The sequence below is a fragment of the Gopherus flavomarginatus genome, chromosome 3, assembly GCF_025201925.1.
Source record: "Gopherus flavomarginatus isolate rGopFla2 chromosome 3, rGopFla2.mat.asm, whole genome shotgun sequence".
Lineage (NCBI taxonomy): Eukaryota > Metazoa > Chordata > Testudines > Testudinidae > Gopherus > Gopherus flavomarginatus.
In genome coordinates this window covers 70,313,936-70,333,310 of record NC_066619.1, presented here as the reverse complement: position 1 = coordinate 70,333,310, position 19,375 = coordinate 70,313,936, and the positions used below count along the sequence as shown (strand labels likewise).

Sequence of the window (19,375 nt, the reverse complement as noted above, 5' to 3'; positions counted from 1 at the left end):
ATACCATAGTGCTCACTGCTGCATCACGGAGACAAGCCCTTAGTTATTGTAAAATTGGTTTTCAAACTTGTATTGTAATTGCATTTACTGCACACTGCAGAACCATGTAGACAAGCCCTAAATTAACTTAATTTTAAACCTTTATAATGATCATTATGTCACATCTCATTACAGGCAACAGCATGCATGACAGGGAATCGTAACCCCAAAGTCATTGAAAATTCCTAACTGACCATATTTAAAATGTTATAAGTTATGCTAGAAAGAACCCATTAGACACTAGTCACTTTGTGTCACATTTGAAAGCAACTAATTAAAATTTATCAGTACATAGGTTTTATTATAGGCATTATATGTTTGGCAATATTATAATGAAAATTTTAACCAAGAAAACATTTCATCTTGCCCCACTAACCTTCCAGACAACCCTTCAGTAAAGTACTTCCAGGTTGGATTAAATCTACTCTGTGAATTTTATGGATTCATTACCACCAAACAAATTTCTATGACCCACTCCCCCAAATCTGATTACATAATCAAAGAATCAGAGATGGTAAAGTCATTAATGTTTGTGAAGTGTTCAGATACCACAGAGATGTGGGCCACACAAGTGCCTAGATACACAGAGAAGTTGACAGAAATGCTTGGGTTGCTATGCTGTTTGCTGCAACCTTCAAGGCTGCATTCACATGGGAGAATTCATATTTATGTTAACTAATCATATGTGCAGAAGAAAAATACATTTAAAACTGCATAATAAGTATTTCTGTAGTATTTATGTAGTAAACTCATTTTAAACAAAAAGCTACTATTTGAAATCATATTTACAAAAAGTTAATAAGATTGAACTCCAACCCAGAAGTTTATGGCAACATTTTACTAGGGTATTTTTACTTGCCAATACCAAATTAATCTACACACATCAGAATCTTCATATAGTTGTCAAATATAGAACATGTTACTTGGTTTTCAAAACACATTAAATCACAAGCATCCTGAAAATATGACATTTTAAAAAATTAAATAATTATTCAGCCAGAATTCATACCATAACTGTTTTAAAATATTTTAAATTAAGCATGCATGCAAAAATTACCTTATAAGCTAAAAACCCTCTAATATTTCAACATACCTTTCCCTGAGTAGTAGAGCATAATAGCCTTGTGTCTTTGTTTGAAAATTTACAGTCAAATCCTTTTCTGTGAAGGATCAAGGCTGCTTCATCAGATGGCCCAGAATCTGCCTGCAAACAAGCAAAATGTAAGTGTACCTTGGAAACTAACTGCTACAAACAGGAGACTTTTAGAACCACAGACTAATCATTAGCATTTGACCTTTGGGCCACTTATGTTATGAATACCAATCTCCCTAAGCCGACAGAACACATTTCATGTAATAGTTTAAAAAGACAATGTGCAAGAATTTTCTTTATTTTTCAAGTATCTTAAAAACCTGGTCCTAAATTTAAATGCACTGGTAATAGTTGTATTAACAGGCTTCCCAGAATAAGCAAGGAAGTAAAGGCTTCATAATTATGCAGGCACACCTCCAGGTTTAATTACTGACTATGACTTTGGTCCCTGCCAAGCTTTAAAACTGTAGACTTAAAGAACAGGAGTACTTGTGGCACCTTAGAGACTAACAAATTTATTTCAGCATGAGCTTTCGTGAGCTACAGCTCACTTCTTTGGATGCACAGAATGGAACACACAGAAAGGAGATATTTATACATACAGAGAACATGAAAAGGTGGAAGTATGCATACCAACAGGAAGAGTTTAATCAATTGAGAAGAGCTATCATCAGCAGGAGAAAAAAAACTTTTGAAGTGATAATTAAGATGACCCATAGAAAGTATGAGGAGAACTTAACATAGGGAAATAGATTCAATTAGTGTAATAATCCAACCATTCCCAGTCTCTGTTTGCATATTAATTCGAGTTCAGCAGTCTCTCTTTGGAGTCTGTTTTTGAAGTTTTTTTGTTGCAAAATTGCCACCTTCAAGTCTGTCACTGAGTGGGTAGAGAGGTTGAAGTGTTCTCCCACTGGTTTTTGAATGTTATGATTCCTGATGTCAGATTTGTGTCCATTTATTCTTAGAAACCTAGCTATTAATCCGTTACAAAACTTACTAGAGACTATGACCAATAATGTACAACTATGAGATTAACTGTGCAGGTTGGTACATGGGCGCAGAACCCACAAGAAGGAATATGCAAGAGTTCAGGTACTCATTGAAACTCAGTTGTGTTTCTAATATGTAAAGTCTCTTCAAGTAATCATCACCACAATTATTATTACTAATTGCTTATATTACAGTAGCATAAAAAAGCCTCAATCAGAACTCACCTTGTTAGGTATTCTACAAAAACAAAGACAGACAATACAGCTGTCTGGGAAATAATTTCACTTCCATGAAAAATTCCCAAATTGGAATGAAAAGCCAAAACTCCAAATTTTTTCATGGAAGTTAACTTCTGCAATAGTTTGTTTCAGAAATGAAACATGCTCCCAGTACTCCCAAGGAGTCTGGCTGGCTGCAGAGGAGCCAGGCAACCAAGCTGGCAGGATACATGGCTTGAAACTGAAGGACACCTGCCTGGTTTTAATCAAAAGTTTCATTGAAATCAACACATTTCCACAGAACATTTTGATTTCAATGAATTGGTGTTTACTGAATGAAAAAACTTCGCACTGGAAAATTCCAGACCAGCTTTAGCAGAGTATACCTGCTTTAAAGAGCTTATAAACTCAGATGACAAATCATGCAGGAAAGGGCAACAGACAGGAAAACACCAAAACATGTACAGTTTTTACGTACAAATACACTTTTTTGTGGCCACTGAGCCTAAGAATTTGGTACTATGGAGTATTTGCACAATTTTAGAGCTAATCAGAAATTTTCTGACAAAACACTTTTGCATTGGAAGATGCAGATTTGTTGACAATTAACTTTTCTGCGGAAGTGTGTAGATTTTGGTGAAACTTTCAATGGAAATCAGGCAGGCAATGGAAACCCGTCTAGTTTCCTGCCAGCTCAACCACCTTCCTGTCACCTCCACACAGTCCACTAAATGAGTTGCCACAGAATCATGGTGCCCAGGCTTCCTGGCTCTGCCCTTTAGAGGCAAAAGATTTTTTTCAAAAATTGAACATTGGTCATGGATGGGAAAGACTGTTTTCCAGCTAGCTCTAAACAAAATACTTCACTAATTTCACAAAATCAGAGTAAATTCATTCTTTCATTTAGTTCTTCCCCATTAAGTATTTCTACTAATAAATCAAAAACAGATTGTAAGTCAACAAATGCTGCAAAACACGAGATTTATATTTAATGTGTTTAATAAACAGTAAAATATTCAAGTAATGTCATTTTTAGAGTAAGCATCCTACAACCATCCTGCTATTCAATAATTAAGTCCATGCATTCTATCCAGTGTTAAGATCCATCAATGAACATGTGCCATATATTTTAGCAGAGATATCAGTACACTTTCACCCACTTTACAAAAGAGCGGAAGTATAAAAGGAAAGGAAGGGAATGCATAAAGATGTCCTTCAACTGAGCAGAAGGGTAAGTTATCTGATAAGCCCCTTCCATTTCTTGCCATTTGAACACAAAATATGGTAACATTTGGCCTTCGAGTATGAGATTAATATCTGGACTGCAACAGTTACTGAGCAGTTGGTCTGCAACCGATTGCCAAATTGCACATATATGTGAACATTTGGAGACTTCTAAGTCTATTGTGTACAAAAGTCCTGATACTACTATCTATGATGTAGGAATAGCCCAAAGGCAGGCCTTAAATTGTTCTGCTTTTAAATTACCATCTGCGAAGGTAAATGCTACATATATAGCCACTAGCATAGCCCTCTGATAACTGAGAAGAAGGCTGCTGGTAATAGGAGCCAAGAGTTCTAACAAGTTTGCTTCTATGCTGACTTCTCCTTGATGAGCTCAGCCTGAGGCTGCACGACCCACACATGGGCTTCTCAGCATAGGTTTGAAGCTTTTTCATTATGGTGGGTACATGAAGTTCAAAATGCTAAAAAACTATTATTACAGAATATACACAGGGCCTCACCAAATAGCCAAAACTATGGATCATCAGCAGGAGAGACCTCTGAGCCTAAGTCCAGAGAAGCAAAGAAAGTGGAAACTACCTTCCTATCCAAATTTTTCACATTGTCAGGTGCTAGACTGGTCTACTAGGAGCTGTGGAACAGAAAAAAGAGGAGTTCGAGTGATCTCTGGAAAAATAACTCCGGATCCAGTCCAATGGCTCAATACACATGAATTACTGTGACTACAGCAGAGGGTAGCTTCTGCTTTTTTCCTTGACTTTAGTATGGCTTTTGATACCGTCCCACATGATCGCCTCATAAACAAATGGTAGAAATACAGCCAAGATGGAGCTGCTGTAAGGTAGGTACGTAATTGGTTGAAAAAAACATTCCCAGAAAGTAGTTATCAGTAGTTCAAAGTCAAACTGGAAGAGCACACCTAGTATGGTGTCGCGAGGACAGGTCCTGCTTCTGATTCCATTCAATATATCTTCATCAATGATATAGATAATGGCAGAGAGAGAACTCTTATAATGTTTGAGGATAACAACAACCTGGTAGGGGTTGCAAGCGCTTTAAGGACAGGATTAAAATTCAAAATGATGTGGACAAACTGGAGAAATGGTCTGAAGTACACAGAATGAAATTCAACAAAGATAAATACAAAGCACTCCATTTAGGAAGCACCAATCAATTGCACACACACAAAATGGGAAATGACTGTCTTGGAAGAAGAAACATGGAAAGGGATCTGGGAGTTATATGGATCACAAGCTAAATGAGTCTGTTGCAAAAAACAACAAGTAGTAATTCTTCCATTCTATTCCATGCTGACAAGGCCTCAACTGGAGTATTGTGTCCAGTTCTGGGCACCATATTTCAGCAAAGATGTGGATAAACTGGAGAAAGTTCTGAGGAGAGCAACAAAAATTATTAAAGACATAGAAAGCATGACCTGTGAGGAAAGACTGAAAAAACTGGGTTTGTTTAATCTGGAGAACAGAAGACTGGAGAGAGGGGGGACAAGATTCAAGTACATAAAAGATTGTTACAAGGAGGAGGGTGAAAAATTGTTCCTTGTAACCTCTGAGGATAGGACAAAAAGCAAGGGGCTCAAATTGTAGCAAGGGAGGTTGAGGTTGGACAATAAGAAAAATTCCTGTCAGAGTAGTTAAGCATTGGACCAAATTGCCCAGGGAGGTTGTGGAATCTCTGTCACTAGAGGTTTTTAAGAACAGGTTAGACAAACACCTGTCAGGAATGGTCTAGTTATTACTTAGTCCTGCCCTGAGTGCAGGGGACCTGACTAGATGACCTATTGAGGTCCCTTCCAGTTCTACACTTCTATAATTATGATTCCTGAGCTCCTGGAGCAATCCCTTGTACAGCTGGCCACAGAAACAACTCTCACACAGAAAGGCTACAGGCTCAGAAAGCTGTTCAACAGCCCAAACTCTGTGTCTCTGTTCTCACAACAGAGTTCAGCAGTCAGATCACAGGTTCTGGGAGCTATACAATGATTCGCCCTACTTTGAGCAACTTAAAGCCTTCTAGCAAGTAAGATTGCTGGCTGAGAAGCAGCCAGTGGCAAGGAACAAAGAATCTGATATCACAAATAAAAACAGAAAATGAAAACAGAACAATATATAAGATAAGGAGAACAAAAGAAAAAGCAGTCATACAACAACAGTGCTAGGTGTAAGGGGTATCATGAGTGTGTGGAGGTGGATGGGGAAATGGCGTAAATGACATTTATCCATCAAAAGGAAACGCCAACAAAAGAAAACTGGAAATGACTGATCCAAGACACTTTCAATTCAACCATCACTGTACTGACAAAACCCACTGTTAATGTGGATCAACCTGGAATAATGAAGATGAGGTTGAGCCTAAATCAACTCATTGTCATGTTTTGGGTACACCTGAAGATTCAGTTATTGAGCAGAAGTTGCCACTTGCCACTAAATATCCTTGATGCAAATACCCTTTTCCGGGTGGAAAGACAATACCATGTCTCAACTGGCTTCCTTGCTCAGTTAAGACTAAAAGCATTTTCTATGAGACTCCTGTTATCAAGATCTTGAGTATGGAGAGCACTAAACCAAGTACTACAAGAAAACAACTATGGCATTCTGGATCACCTTATTGGTAAAACATCATCTCCCATAGCACAGTGTCTCATAGTAGAATAAAATCCCAAGCACTCATTACTGACTGAAAAGAAAAAAAAAAGTGTAACGATATCACTAAGTAGAACTTGAGCTTTACTTGAAAGTTCCTCACTGAAAATAAGATCCTTAATTACTGAGTTGTGTATACATTGTAGAATAGTATTAAGCAAGTATACTGTACTTAGTACATCTGTGAGTCAAGATTTTCTCTATATTGTTTATTAGAATAATAACTCATTAATATATTATTGACCAAAATAAAAAGAATGGGATAAAAATAATCAATATTGAGTTTCTAACTATGAAATACCACACTTAGTATTAGTTCAAAACATAATTTCAGAAGTTAATTAAGTTACACTCAGAAAACTAGACAAAACATTTTTGTTTTGCACACAAAATAATAATGTCTGTGTAAAGAGCAGGCTAGAGAAACATTACTGAAAATTCATGGTGCAGAAGCCTGACTTCCGTATAGGGGTGAAGTGATAATAGAAATGACAAGCCAATCATCCAGTGGACTTATCTTGTAGTGATCTACATAACAAATGATGGTATGAATATTTAAACTCAATTTTAAATTAAAAATTATTCTAATTAAGAATTTGAATCTATTAAAATATAAATGTATTAATAAAAACAATTACATGTTAATGAATGGACTTCAAGTAAAATATAGGCATGTCTATGGTTTAGTAATCATATAGGCTATGCCTACGCTGCAGAACACTTGTTTCAGCATGTAGGGGCTGGGGTTAAACACAAGCCACACTGCAGTGTATAGCTACAAAATGCAGTGAAAGTCTCTCACAGGAGCGAGGCAGCAGGAAAAGGTTCTGGCAACAGGGAGCTGCCAGAGCCTTTCCCTAAAGCCTCCATCCTAACAGAGTTTTGCACAGCAGTGGGAGACAGGGACAGGCACCGCTTGGGGATATAGAGAGCTCCTTATACCACCTTGGCATGTAAATTAGACTGACCACAATTATGTCTAGGGGAGTGACTAGGTGTAAGGGAATCAAACTTACAACATCTCATACCTCACTTATGAATTTGGTTTGATATGATTAATGTATGAAAATCCACTTTACTCTTCTCAGCCCTGTAAAATTTTATACTTTGCTATGGGACAAAAATTGCTAAGTTACTGCACTATCAAATCTCCCAACTTTTCTGTACAGCTGCCAACCCCTTCAACGCTGATTTAATTTTGAACCCTCGACAGTTTAGAACTGTCAAGTTCTTGGCTGATAAAAACAAAAAAGCCCTGTGCCATGAATTCTCATAAGCAGCATCCCAGGGCAACACTGCTAAGATTTTTATTTGAGTGAGGGAGAAGCGCCATTTCAACAATTTTTAAGTGATTACCATAAGACTTATAGTCATTTATTGGGACGTTTAAGCAACACTATAAAGATACACATTTGCTATAAAAGAGTATTTAAAAAGCAGTTTTTAATGTTAAAAACCAATTTATTTATAGTATATCATTTTACATCAATCCACTTTTGTTAAAATAAATGTTCCATACCCCTGAGGCACTATGATAGGAAGGTTGAAGTTTTACAATATTATGAATTACCATTTTTTCCTTAGAGGAACAGAATTTAAAAATTGAAACAACATTTTATCATAGGATTTTCTCATTTGTTCTTTCATGGACTCATTTTGATTTCTGCTGTCTTAAATCTAAATAATGCTTTCCTTGTAATTTTGTAAGGTTCTTTTTAATATGTAAAATGGTAACACACTGTAACTTCTCTAAAATATGCATCAACAGCTAGAGCAGTGCAAAGAATTTATAACTGCAAGAAAGACATATGTTTTATAGGTTAGCAAATAAAAATTATGACATTTATCATTTTCACTTTGAATTTTCTGAAAAAAATGAAAGACTGTTTCTTTGTATAAGAAATTCATTTAACTGAGTAATGCAGTTTTTGCTACGGAAAAGAAAGGTTTCATACCTACAAATGTTATTCGCTTCACATACTGTCTCGGCAGATTTACACTTTGCAAGTGCACATATCAGTACTGCAAGCCCTGGAGCCCTCTATAAAGCACTGATTGAACACATGCACCTTTGTGGTTACATAAAGGATCACAACCCCAACCAACCCATCCAAGCTCTGGATCAGCAGTGGCACTTACAGACCAGTTATAGATTGGAAAATAGAGAATTCCCTCTGTAGATGTTCACAGATGGGAGTAAAAACCTCTTGAAGAAGGGCTGTAGCAAATAAATGAGGCTAAGAACTGGGTCGCTAACCAGAGCCTCCTTCAGCGCCCGGAAAGCCTCCTGGCACTGCTCAGTCCAGATCACCTTGTCTGGCTTCTCCTTTTTGCACAGTTCAGTGATGGGGCCGGCTATGGCACTGAAGTGGGGCACGAACCTTCGATAGTACCCCGCCATCCCAATAAAGGCCTGGACCTGCTTTTTGGTTTGGGGAGCAGGCCAGTCTCTGATCACCTCCACCTTGGCTGGTTCCGGCTTCAGGCAGCCGCTCCCCACCCGATGGCCCAGGTAAGATACTTCAGCCATCCCCACCTTGCACTTCTCAGCCTTTACTGTTAACCCAGTCTTTCGGAGTCGGTCCAGGACTTGTTTAATCTGGGACACGTGGTCCTCCCAGGTCTGGCTGAAGACGCAGATGTGGTCAATATACGTCACGGCAAAACTCTCCATCCCCCTCAGTAGCTGATCCACCAGGCGCTGGAAGGTGGCCGGCGCTCCCTTGAGGCCGAAGGGCAGGGTCAAAAACTCATAGAGCCCCAGAGGGGTGATAAAGGCCGATTTCAGCCTGGCATCTGCATCCAGCGGCACTTGCCAGTAGCCTTTGGTAAGATCCATAGTGGTGAGGTACCGAGCACCTCCCAGCTTGTCTAGGAGCTCGTCAGGCCTGGGCATAGGGTAGGCATCAGATACGGTGATGGCATTGAGCTTTCGATAGTCCACACAGAACCGGATTGACCCATCCTTCTTGGGAACCAGCACTACTGGCGAGGCCCAAGGGCTGGAAGACGGCTGGATCACCCCCAAAGCCAGCATGTCCCTGACCTCTCTTTCAAGATCCTGGGCAGTTTTACCAGTGACCCGAAAAGGGGAGCATCTTATAGGGGGATGTGACCCGGTCTCCACCCAGTGGACAGTCAAATTAGTGCGTCCAGGCTGGTTGGAAAACAGCCGTCGGTATAGATGCAGCACCCCTCTGATCTCAGCATGCTGGCCCGGGGTCAGCTGATCAGAGAGGGGAATCGCCTCCAGGTGGCAACCAGCTTTTGTCCCAGGGAATACATCTACTAAGGGGTCTCCCTGCCCCTCCCAATGTCCACACACGGCCAGCACCACATTCCCCCTGTCATAGTATGGTTTCATCATGGTCACATGGTACACCCGACGGTGATGTGCCCGGTTTGACAGCTCCACCACATAGTTTACCTCATTCAGTTGCTTGATAACTTTGAAGGGGCCTTCCCAGGCGGCCTGGAGTTTGTTTCTCCTCACGGGGATGAGGGTGGGGAAGGCCCGGGGCAAGGGGAAAGCGGCTTTGAGGCCTTTACCCATCATAGAAGAACCTTTCCAGAAGGTGGCCATGACCGGGTCATCTTGCTGAGGGTTCCCACTATGTCCATGGCCACCTTCTGGAAAGGTTCAACGGGACGCTGAAGATGATGCTAAAAACATTTATGAACCAGCACCCGCAGGACTGGGACAAGTACTTACCTCACCTGCTGTTCGCGTACAGGGAGGTGCCCCAGGAATCTACCAGGTTTTCACCTTTCGAACTGTTGTATGGAAGGCGGGTAAGGGGGCCCCTAGACCTGATGAGGGACGAATGGGAGGGGAAGGCCTCTCCCGAGGGAGAGTCAGTGGTGGAGTATGTCCTGACCTTCCGGGAAAGACTGGCCGAGCTCATGGGCCTGGCCAGGGAGAATCTGGCCCGAGCCCAGAGGAGGCAGAAGGTCTGGTATGACCGCACGGCACGGGCCCGTGCCTTCGCCACCGGAGATCAGGTGATGGTCCTCATCCCCGTGAGGAGAAAAACTCCAGGCCGCCTGGGAAGGCCCCTTCAAGGTTATCAAGCAACTGAATGAGGTAAACTATGTGGTGGAGCTGTCAAACCGGGCACATCACCGTCGGGTGTACCATGTGACCATGATGAAACCATACTATGACAGGGGGAATGTGGTGTTGGCCGTGTGTGGACATTGGGAGGGGCAGGGAGATGACCCCTTAGTAGATGTATTCCCTGGGACAAAAGCTGGTTGCCACCTGGAGGCGATTCCCCTCTCTGATCAGCTGACCCCGGGCCAGCATGCTGAGATCAGAGGGGTGCTGCATCTATACCGACGGCTGTTTTCCAACCAGCCTGGACGCACTAATTTGACTGTCCACCGGGTGGAGACCGGGTCACATCCCCCTATAAGATGCTCCCCTTTTCGGGTCACTGGTAAAACTGCCCAGGATCTTGAAAGAGAGGTCAGGGACATGCTGGCTTTGGGGGTGATCCAGCCGTCTTCCAGCCCTTGGGCCTCGCCAGTAGTGCTGGTTCCCAAGAAGGATGGGTCAATCTGGTTCTGTGTGGACTATCGAAAGCTCAATGCCATCACCGTATCTGATGCCTACCCTATGCCCAGGCCTGACGAGCTCCTAGACAAGCTGGGAGGTGCTCGGTACCTCACCACTATGGATCTTACCAAAGGCTACTGGCAAGTGCCGCTGGACGCAGATGCCAGGCTGAAATCGGCCTTATCACCCCTCTGGGGCTCTATGAGTTTTTGACCCTGCCCTTCGGCCTCAAGGGAGCGCCGGCCACCTTCCAGCGCCTGGTGGATCAGCTACTGAGGGGGATGGAGAGTTTTGCCGTGGCGTATATTGACCACATCTGCGTCTTCAGCCAGACCTGGGAGGACCACGTGTCCCAGGTTAAACAAGTCCTGGACCGACTCCGAAAGGCTGGGTTAACAGTAAAGGCTGAGAAGTGCAAGGTGGGGATGGCTGAAGTATCTTACCTGGGCCATCGGGTGGGGAGCGGCTGCCTGAAGCCGGAACCAGCCAAGGTGGAGGTGATCAGAGACTGGCCTGCTCCCCAAACCAAAAAGCAGGTCCAGGCCTTTATTGGGATGGCGGGGTACTATCGAAGGTTCGTGCCCCACTTCAGTGCCATAGCCGGCCCCATCACTGAACTGTGCAAAAAGGGGAAGCCAGACAAGGTGATCTGGACTGAGCAGTGCCAGGAGGCTTTCCGGGCGCTGAAGGAGGCTCTGGTTAGCGACCCAGCTCTGGCAAACCCAGATTTTGACAAACCCTTTATGGTGTTCACCGATGCCTCAGACACGGGACTGGGGGCGGTGTTAATGCAGGAGGATGAAAAGGGGGAGAGACACCCCATCGTGTACCTGAGTAAGAAGCTGCTACCCCGGGAACAAAGCTAAGCGGCCATCGAGAAGGAATGCCTGGCCATGGTGTGGGCCCTTAAGAAGCTAGAGCCATATCTCTTCGGGCGACACTTCACCGTGTACGCCGACCACTCTCCCCTGACCTGGCTGCACCAGATGAAAGGAGCCAACACCAAGCTCCTGAGGTGGAGCCTGCTCCTGCAGGACTATGACATGGACGTGGTCCATGTGAAGGGAAGTGCCAACCTGACAGCGGATGCGTTGTCCCGGAGAGGGGACCCTGAACTTCCCCAGGTAACTGGGCAGAGTGACCCCGCTCAGTTCAGTCTCGAAGGGGGGAGAGATGTGATGCAGTAGGGACTGTCTGTGTGGGGAGCGGGAGAGCAGGGGAGGACTTTAGGGGATGGACGATGCCAGGGCCTGTAACCTGAGCTAGGTAAGGGAGGGGAAAGGTCAACACCTTTTCCCCGGGAAGGGGACAAAGGAAGGGAGTGGCAGGAGGGAAGCAGTTTGAGTTTGGGCTTGGGGCTGTGTGGGCGGAATTCCGGGTATCCTAGCTAGGATCCAAGCACCCTGAAAGCCCAGAAGGACTCGGTGGAGGGGTCCTGACTGTGCCTGCAAGCTCTGCTGTAACCTGTGTTCCTGTTGTCCAATAAACCTTCTGTTTTACTGGCTGGCTGAGAGTCACTGTGGATCCCAGGAAGAGGGGTGCAGGGCCGGACTCCCCCACACTCCGTGACAACTGGACTAGCAATTTGCTCTCCTAAAGGAGCATCTGCTTTGGCCTCTAAGGGTATGGCTACACTGCAATTAAAAACCCGTGGCAGGCCTGTGCCAGCTGGCTTGGGCTATGGAGCTGTTTACTTGTAGTATAGACATTCAGCCTTGGCTGGATCCTGGGCTTTAGGATCCTGCAAGATGTGAGATCCTGCAGCCTGAGCCCCAACATCTACACCACAATTAAACAGCCCCTCAGCCTAAGCCCTGAGAGCCAAAGTCAGCTGACAAAGGTCAGTCACAAGTTTTTAACTTTAGTATAGACATGACCAGAATCACATAATTAATGGTAAGAAAATTTATGGATTGAGCTGTTGTAAATGACATTGTAAAAATAAATCTGAGGAAACAGTGGCTTGAAAGAGTAGATCCTGGAGTCGTCAGTTATAAATTTAACTCCAAAGAAGGTGGTTGGTCCTGCCAAGGACTGATGTGGGCTGGGCTCATGTATCTGTCTAACATTCTGTTGAACACTTACCCCCACATCCTAAGTCCTTGAGGCTCATGTGAGGGGAACAAAGTCTTTGAATTAGAAGATAACAGGTTGCTATTGGTGCCACATATCCTGTTGAACATCATGGTAGCTCGTTAATATTAAAATCACTGAATAACCCTATGTAGGAAAGGATGTGGGCAGAAGGGGAAGATATGGGTCCCTTGCATTAAAGATAGTATTATCTGTTCTAGAGTTATTGATAGTTCAGAAAGACAGGACCTGTAATGCTTATGTATCAGTTACTGCCTGATAAATCACAAAAAGTGGCACAGGTGTGGTTTGCTGAGCAAATCAGATGAGGAAACAGGACAAGCTGCACATTCAAAATCTATCTAGAATATGTAGAAAAAATTATGGGAGATTTCAATCAGAGACATATGCTGGAGGTCTCATGCTGGTGTAAAACATCCTGGGAATTTCTAAAAATTATAGGTAACGAAAATTAAACACTGCAACCATCTCCAGGTAATTCTATATCAGATTTCATTCTGATGGATATAGATGTAAGATCATTGAATTAAAACTGACGGCTGCTTAGATTCAAGTGATCATGATCTAATTTCATTTGCTATGTGCAAACACAATAGTCCTGAACAGTAATATATACACTTGTTGCTTTAAAAAAGGAAAAAATTCCCAAAGCTAAAAACAATTATGAACAAAAATTAAAGTACAAAATATGAAGGATAATTGGGAATTGTTTACAAAGGCCTTATTAGATGCCAATCTCCACCCACCCATTCCACAGTCAGTAAAGAGGTCTTCTTTGGTTAAAAAAAATCATAGTTAGAGGGTAGGTGAAAGCAGCAATACAAAAACAACAAAAATCCAATATGTAACTAATGGAAAAAGAAGAAAGTCAATAGTAAATAGTATACATCAGCAATTACGAGTTACACAGACAGACAATCATAAACAAAGCTAAAAGTATCACTGAAAAATCTGTGGCAAGTAGGGTGAAAAAAATTATATTTTAAAAAATATATCGGGAACAAATTCAATTCTTACAATGGTACAGATCTGACACTAGACAATGATGGTAAAATTATCAATAATGATGCAGAAACGGGAGACATACAAGAATATTTCCGTTCTGTATTCAGAAAGCAGCAAAATGGCTGTATCCATATCTTACAGGAGTAAGAAAATACTTTCCTCATCAGTAACCAGGGAGGCTATTAAACAGCAACTATAAAAATTTAGTGGGACCAGATAATTTGCATTGAAAAGTACTAAAATAATAGGTTGAGGAGCTATCTGAACCATTAATATTGACTTTTAACAAAACTTGGAACACGGTTAAAGTTTTAGAGGACTACAGAAAAACCCAATATTTTTCCAGTATTTAAAACGCATGGAAAAACAGGATGACACAGGAAACTATTGGCTGATTAGCCTAACAACAATTCCAACTATATCATGGAACAGCTGATATAGGATGCAATCAGTAAAGATTTAAAGCTTGAAACATAATTAATGCCAACCAATTTGTTTTTAATGGGAAATAAGAAAGAGTTTTTTATCTTTTATTTAAATCACAAGTTTGGTTGATAAAAGTAACTGTGTTGGCATAATATACATATTTCTGTAAGGCATCTGATTTAGAATCACAGAAGATTAGGGTTGGAAGAGACCTCACGAGGTCATCTAGTCCATCCCCCTACTCAAAGCAGGACTTAATCTTCTTTGATATTCCAATTTTAAAAAAAATTGCACTATAAAAAGTCAATGCAGACATTTTAAATGAATTTAAAACTGGCTGATAAATCCCAAGAAGTAATTGTAAATGCAGAATTGTTGTCCAATGGTCTAGTGGGATCCTGCAGGAAAAATTTGGTGGAGTGGCCAGTTACACAGACCACCCTAGATCTCTTGGTATGGTGGTCTCATTTAAATAACACAGCCAAATGCAAGATCATGAATCTAGCAATAAAGAATGAAGGAAACTAAGAGGGTGTGTGTGATTGTATCCTGGAAAGCAGTGACTGTGAAAAAGGGCTAAAGAGTTCTTGGGCATCAGGAAATAGCGGGGTCTTTCTTCTATGCCCCCCTATAGATGGAGGAAATCTTCCTCCAATAGGCTTCTCTCATGAGATGTGTCTGCAAAGAGGAAGGAAGAAAGGAGAGGAAAGTGAAGTGGCCTGGTGCAGAACTGTATGAAACAACCTTTGCAGTTATGTTTAGTACTCAACAGTTGGAAGTAATCCAGGCACTGATAAAGGAGAAGACATAAGGTCCGAAAGATGGAGGCACAGGTGCGTAGTTTTCAACCATCCTACCAAAAAGCTGTTGATTAGAAGCCAAAGTTCAGCTGATGAGCAGTGAGGAATCCTCCTTCTATATGGATATTTTTTATTAGAAGCAGGCTTAGTCAAGGAAGCAAACTGGCCACCATCTCTGAGGCTGCATCCCCTTGTTTCTGCAGAAAGGGAGGCTTTTGGAAGCCGAATGTTGGATTCAAATGTTTCCTTCTTATAGCGGACAGATTAAATAAGCTTTAAGGATCGGGCAGTGACTGTGTTCTTCTGATCTTTTCCAAAGGCCTCGGTCTTCAAAGAATGTTCTTTGATGTTCTTTTGTGACTCAGAAGAAAGGCCAGAAGACCTTAACCAGGAGTACCTTCCCTAAGGCTATATAGACACTTCCTGGTCCCTGAGTCACATATACCTTTGGTTATAGCTCTCGCAATAGTATCTGAGGCATTACAGGCTCCTCTGAATTTTCTCTAGCATTCAACTTGGGTAATCAAAGGCTTCATAGCCTCCTTTTACTTCTCTGGTAAAGAGTCCAAAATGGGACTCCTGGTGTCCCATAGTGTGTAGTTATATTAAGACATCATGGCCTGATAATTGGCTACGTGAAAACCCAGGGAGTGGAGCAAACAGGTCTTTCTGCCAAAAGTGTTCAGTTTGTATCCTTTCCTGTCAGAGGGGAAAGAGTGAGATGTCTTGTTACGACTGGCAAGATAACACCATGGAGTGCTGCTTAAAAATGTTATAGTGAAAATTGATGACCCTCAGTAAGTACTGGGCACATTCTGCCAGCTCTCTTTGATACTGGTGCTGAGGAAAACAAGAGAGCCAAATGTTCTTGGATCATTAAGATGGCCTGGATTAATAGGAATAGTCAATTTATCTTCAATATGCAGCTGCAAAATATCAAAAAGAGGATCAAAGCAATTCTGTTGCCAAAACAGCTGGTTCAAATTGAAGAGTGCTAACCATTAGCTCCAAAAGTTCATGGAATTGCCTTTGTTCATCCAGGAAGAAGCCCATCTGATCCTCTTTGATGGGTGACTTGTCAATTCCTTCAGAAGGGGTCTCATCCCACTCAACAGGTACTGACAATTCTTCTTGAGGAGAAGAAATGCCAATGCAGGTTGTGATTTTCAGTTCTGAGTTCTGCAGCTCAATACCATATCCCACAAGTAGGAACATACAGAGGTTCTCAAAAAGAAACTTGTCCTATAGTCAGAGACTAAAGAAACTCAATATACTTAGTTTATCCAAAAGGAAGTCAAGAGTTGTCTTGATCACAGTTTCATAAGCATCAAAATGGGGAAGTGATTTCTAATAGTAGACTTCTCTTTAAATCAATCAGAAAAAGTCATAATGAGATCCAGTGCTGGACTGGATGGTTGTCAAGATGAAGGCAAACTAATTCAGATTAGAAATGAGGCACAATTTTTTAACAGTGAGGCTAATTAACCATCAGAAGAATTTAGCATAGGGATGTGGTGCATTCTGCATCAAATGAGGACTTTAAATCAAGACTGGATATCTTTTGTATATGCTATACCTGAAACATAAATGATGGGATTGATGTACACATTTTTGGAGGAGGTTCTTTGGCTTGTTTTATGCAGATGACCATAACGATCTTTCTTCTGGCCTGAATCTCTGTGAATCTATGATTTGAGGAAGGAAAAAGAGACAAGTGGGAATGTATACAGGCTGCATCAATCTAATGTAGGACAAATGCATGGTCAGAGTACCCTGCCTGCTCTTTACAATAAAGAAGGTATTTGGCTTTGAAAGGAGTAAAAAAAAAAAAAAAGTTCTCATTAGGGTTGTAACCATTTTCTGAAGATTCTTTTGACCACCTATGTATTTTAAGGGACTATTTATTCAGATGTCTACCTCTTAAATTGTCTCTGAACGATTCTCCCTGATCCCAAGTGCCTCCTTGTAGTTGAGCACCTTAACACTGGAGTTGCCATACCCTTTCCCCTCTCAAGTTCCAAAGGACTCCACAATAGGCTCTCTTGCCTCAGTAATACCCCTCCTTGGGACAGATTTATTAGAACAACGTAGTGTAAATAATCTATAACAAACTCGCCAAACAGTCCATCTTTCACCCACTGTGCATTAGTCCTTAAAAATCCCATGACTTCTAGTCCATTGATGTAGCACATATAGTTCACCACATCTGGGCTCTTCTTCACTCTTGACCCTACAAGTCACTACAGGAACCAAGAAGGATGGCTTCCCCACCTGCTGGAAGCTACTTTAACACTTGCTCTCTGGAGATTTCATGGAAAGATTTAATTAAGCCTTCTGATATTAAGTTTACTTTGCAAGATCAAGTATTTTTTTCTTGAAGAAAAGCTCAGGTAGACCAAAGATTTAGTTGCTAACTTGCTCCCTTAAGTTTTAAGAGTTTCATCATCCTGCTAAATAGGTCTGAACCTTCAAAAGACAGTTTAAAAATTTAGATTTGAGGGATAGGCTGGAGGTCCCAAACTTAACAGCCATTGTATTGATCTTGTGGCAGCTCCCAATGAACAGCTGAATCAAAGTAAAAACTGACCTGATCATCAATGGACTGACAATCAGTGGTGTGGAGAGTATTAGAAAATTATAACTTTGATCCACATAACCTAACCTCCTGGATACTCTTCTGAGGTAAAGAGAAAGATTTACTCCACTACATTGTGTGTGTCAAACCTACACATCCCACTGAACCATTTACTTCGGGCTGAAGCTCTCTCTTCACTCTCCAAAGCATTTGGACCACAGCCACTGCAATTCAAAAGGACCAGAGATATAGATTGGCAGGACTGAACAAGAAGTCACTCATCTTGTGCAGTAATGATGGTTCTTTGAGATGTGTCCTCCTATGGGTGCTCCACTGTAGGAATATCTGTGCCCCTGCACTTCTAATTGGAGATTTTAGGTAGCAATGTGCATTCAGCCTTTACATGAGCTCTCCCTGCCTCATGATCTGCCTCGGGGCTATCTAGCAAACCCCCCTCAGTTAGATAGCCCTGAGGCAGACCACAAGAGAGGGAGAATCCATGTATGGGCTGAATGGATACTGTTACCTAAAATCTCTAGTTAGAGGTGCAGGGGCGCAGATACACCTACAGTGGAGTACCCATAGAGACACTACTTGAAGAAGAAGTAGGAGCTCATGCTAGACTGGTCAAGAGCAATTGAGCTTCTTCCTCCCTATCTGCTTCCTTTCTCTGGCTTGCTTTCAAGAGGAACTCTTTCCAAGACTTTTTCCCCACCTCCTTGTTGGTGCTGTGGCTACTGAGCACTCCAGAAACAGAATTAGGAGAATGGTTTCTTCACTCCACCCCTCAATTTCATGTTGATCCAACAAACCCAGCCTCAGGGAACAGTTGTCTATTCAATTCCCATCCCTCAATGACCACTCCTGATCCTGCGGCACCAGCTCCCAGAGGCTGTGGTGAATTAAAAGAGGAAGGAGAGGCCAACTGCCCAAGGGGGGGAATTGAAAGAGGGAAAATTGACAAGAGGGGAGACAGAGGGAGAGCTGTTTATAGTGGAAATATATGGACACTTAATCTATTGGACAAAGATAAAGAGGTTGCATACAATGTACTTTAAGAAATTATTTTCTTTACATGCATCATTTAACTTCACTGACTAAAGAGGATTATTATGCAGTTGGCCAAGACAGCAACATTTACCTCTTGCCCATGACATTTTTACTTCCAGCCCACATACTAATAAAGAATAATTTTGCCCTCAATACAGAATGAGTTGGACACTCCTGCACTATATCTTTATGATGTTAAAAACGAAAGTATTCTTAAAACAGACTGACAGAAGAAAGCCAAAACTTTTTCCTGAACTCCAGTGATTAAAAAATCACGTTAGAAAATAGCTGATAGAAATAAGCACAAATTGGAGAAAAAAAGTTATATAAATGTAGTGTGTTTTTGCTGAAATATGACTGGTGAAATTACTTCCAAAGATGTCTACCACAAGTTGGCATAATGATGTACAAGAAATTCTTTGAAATGGAAAACAGTTATGTTTGGGGCATTGGAATTATTTTTATTTGGTTAAAGTGACGAGACACACGACTGACCATGCCTCTTCTGAAAATCTGAGAGTCCTGCACAAAGGCATCTTTGGGACCTTAAAATCCTCAACATCCTAATCTCACTCAAGGGACAATACTTCTGCATAAGGACTCTGGTGAAGCCCTCAGA

At 41.8% G+C, this 19,375-nt stretch overlaps 1 protein-coding gene across 1 annotated transcript in view; it reads right to left on the bottom strand.

The window, feature by feature from the left end:
* MAN2A1 (mannosidase alpha class 2A member 1) overlaps positions 1 to 19,375 on the bottom strand; it is a 200,208-nt gene that overhangs the window by 3,388 nt on the left and 177,445 nt on the right. The window contains exon 21 of the mRNA XM_050945619.1: positions 1,133 to 1,243. Coding sequence (XP_050801576.1) covers positions 1,133 to 1,243 — 111 coding nt within the window. The remainder of the gene's footprint in view (positions 1 to 1,132; positions 1,244 to 19,375) is intronic.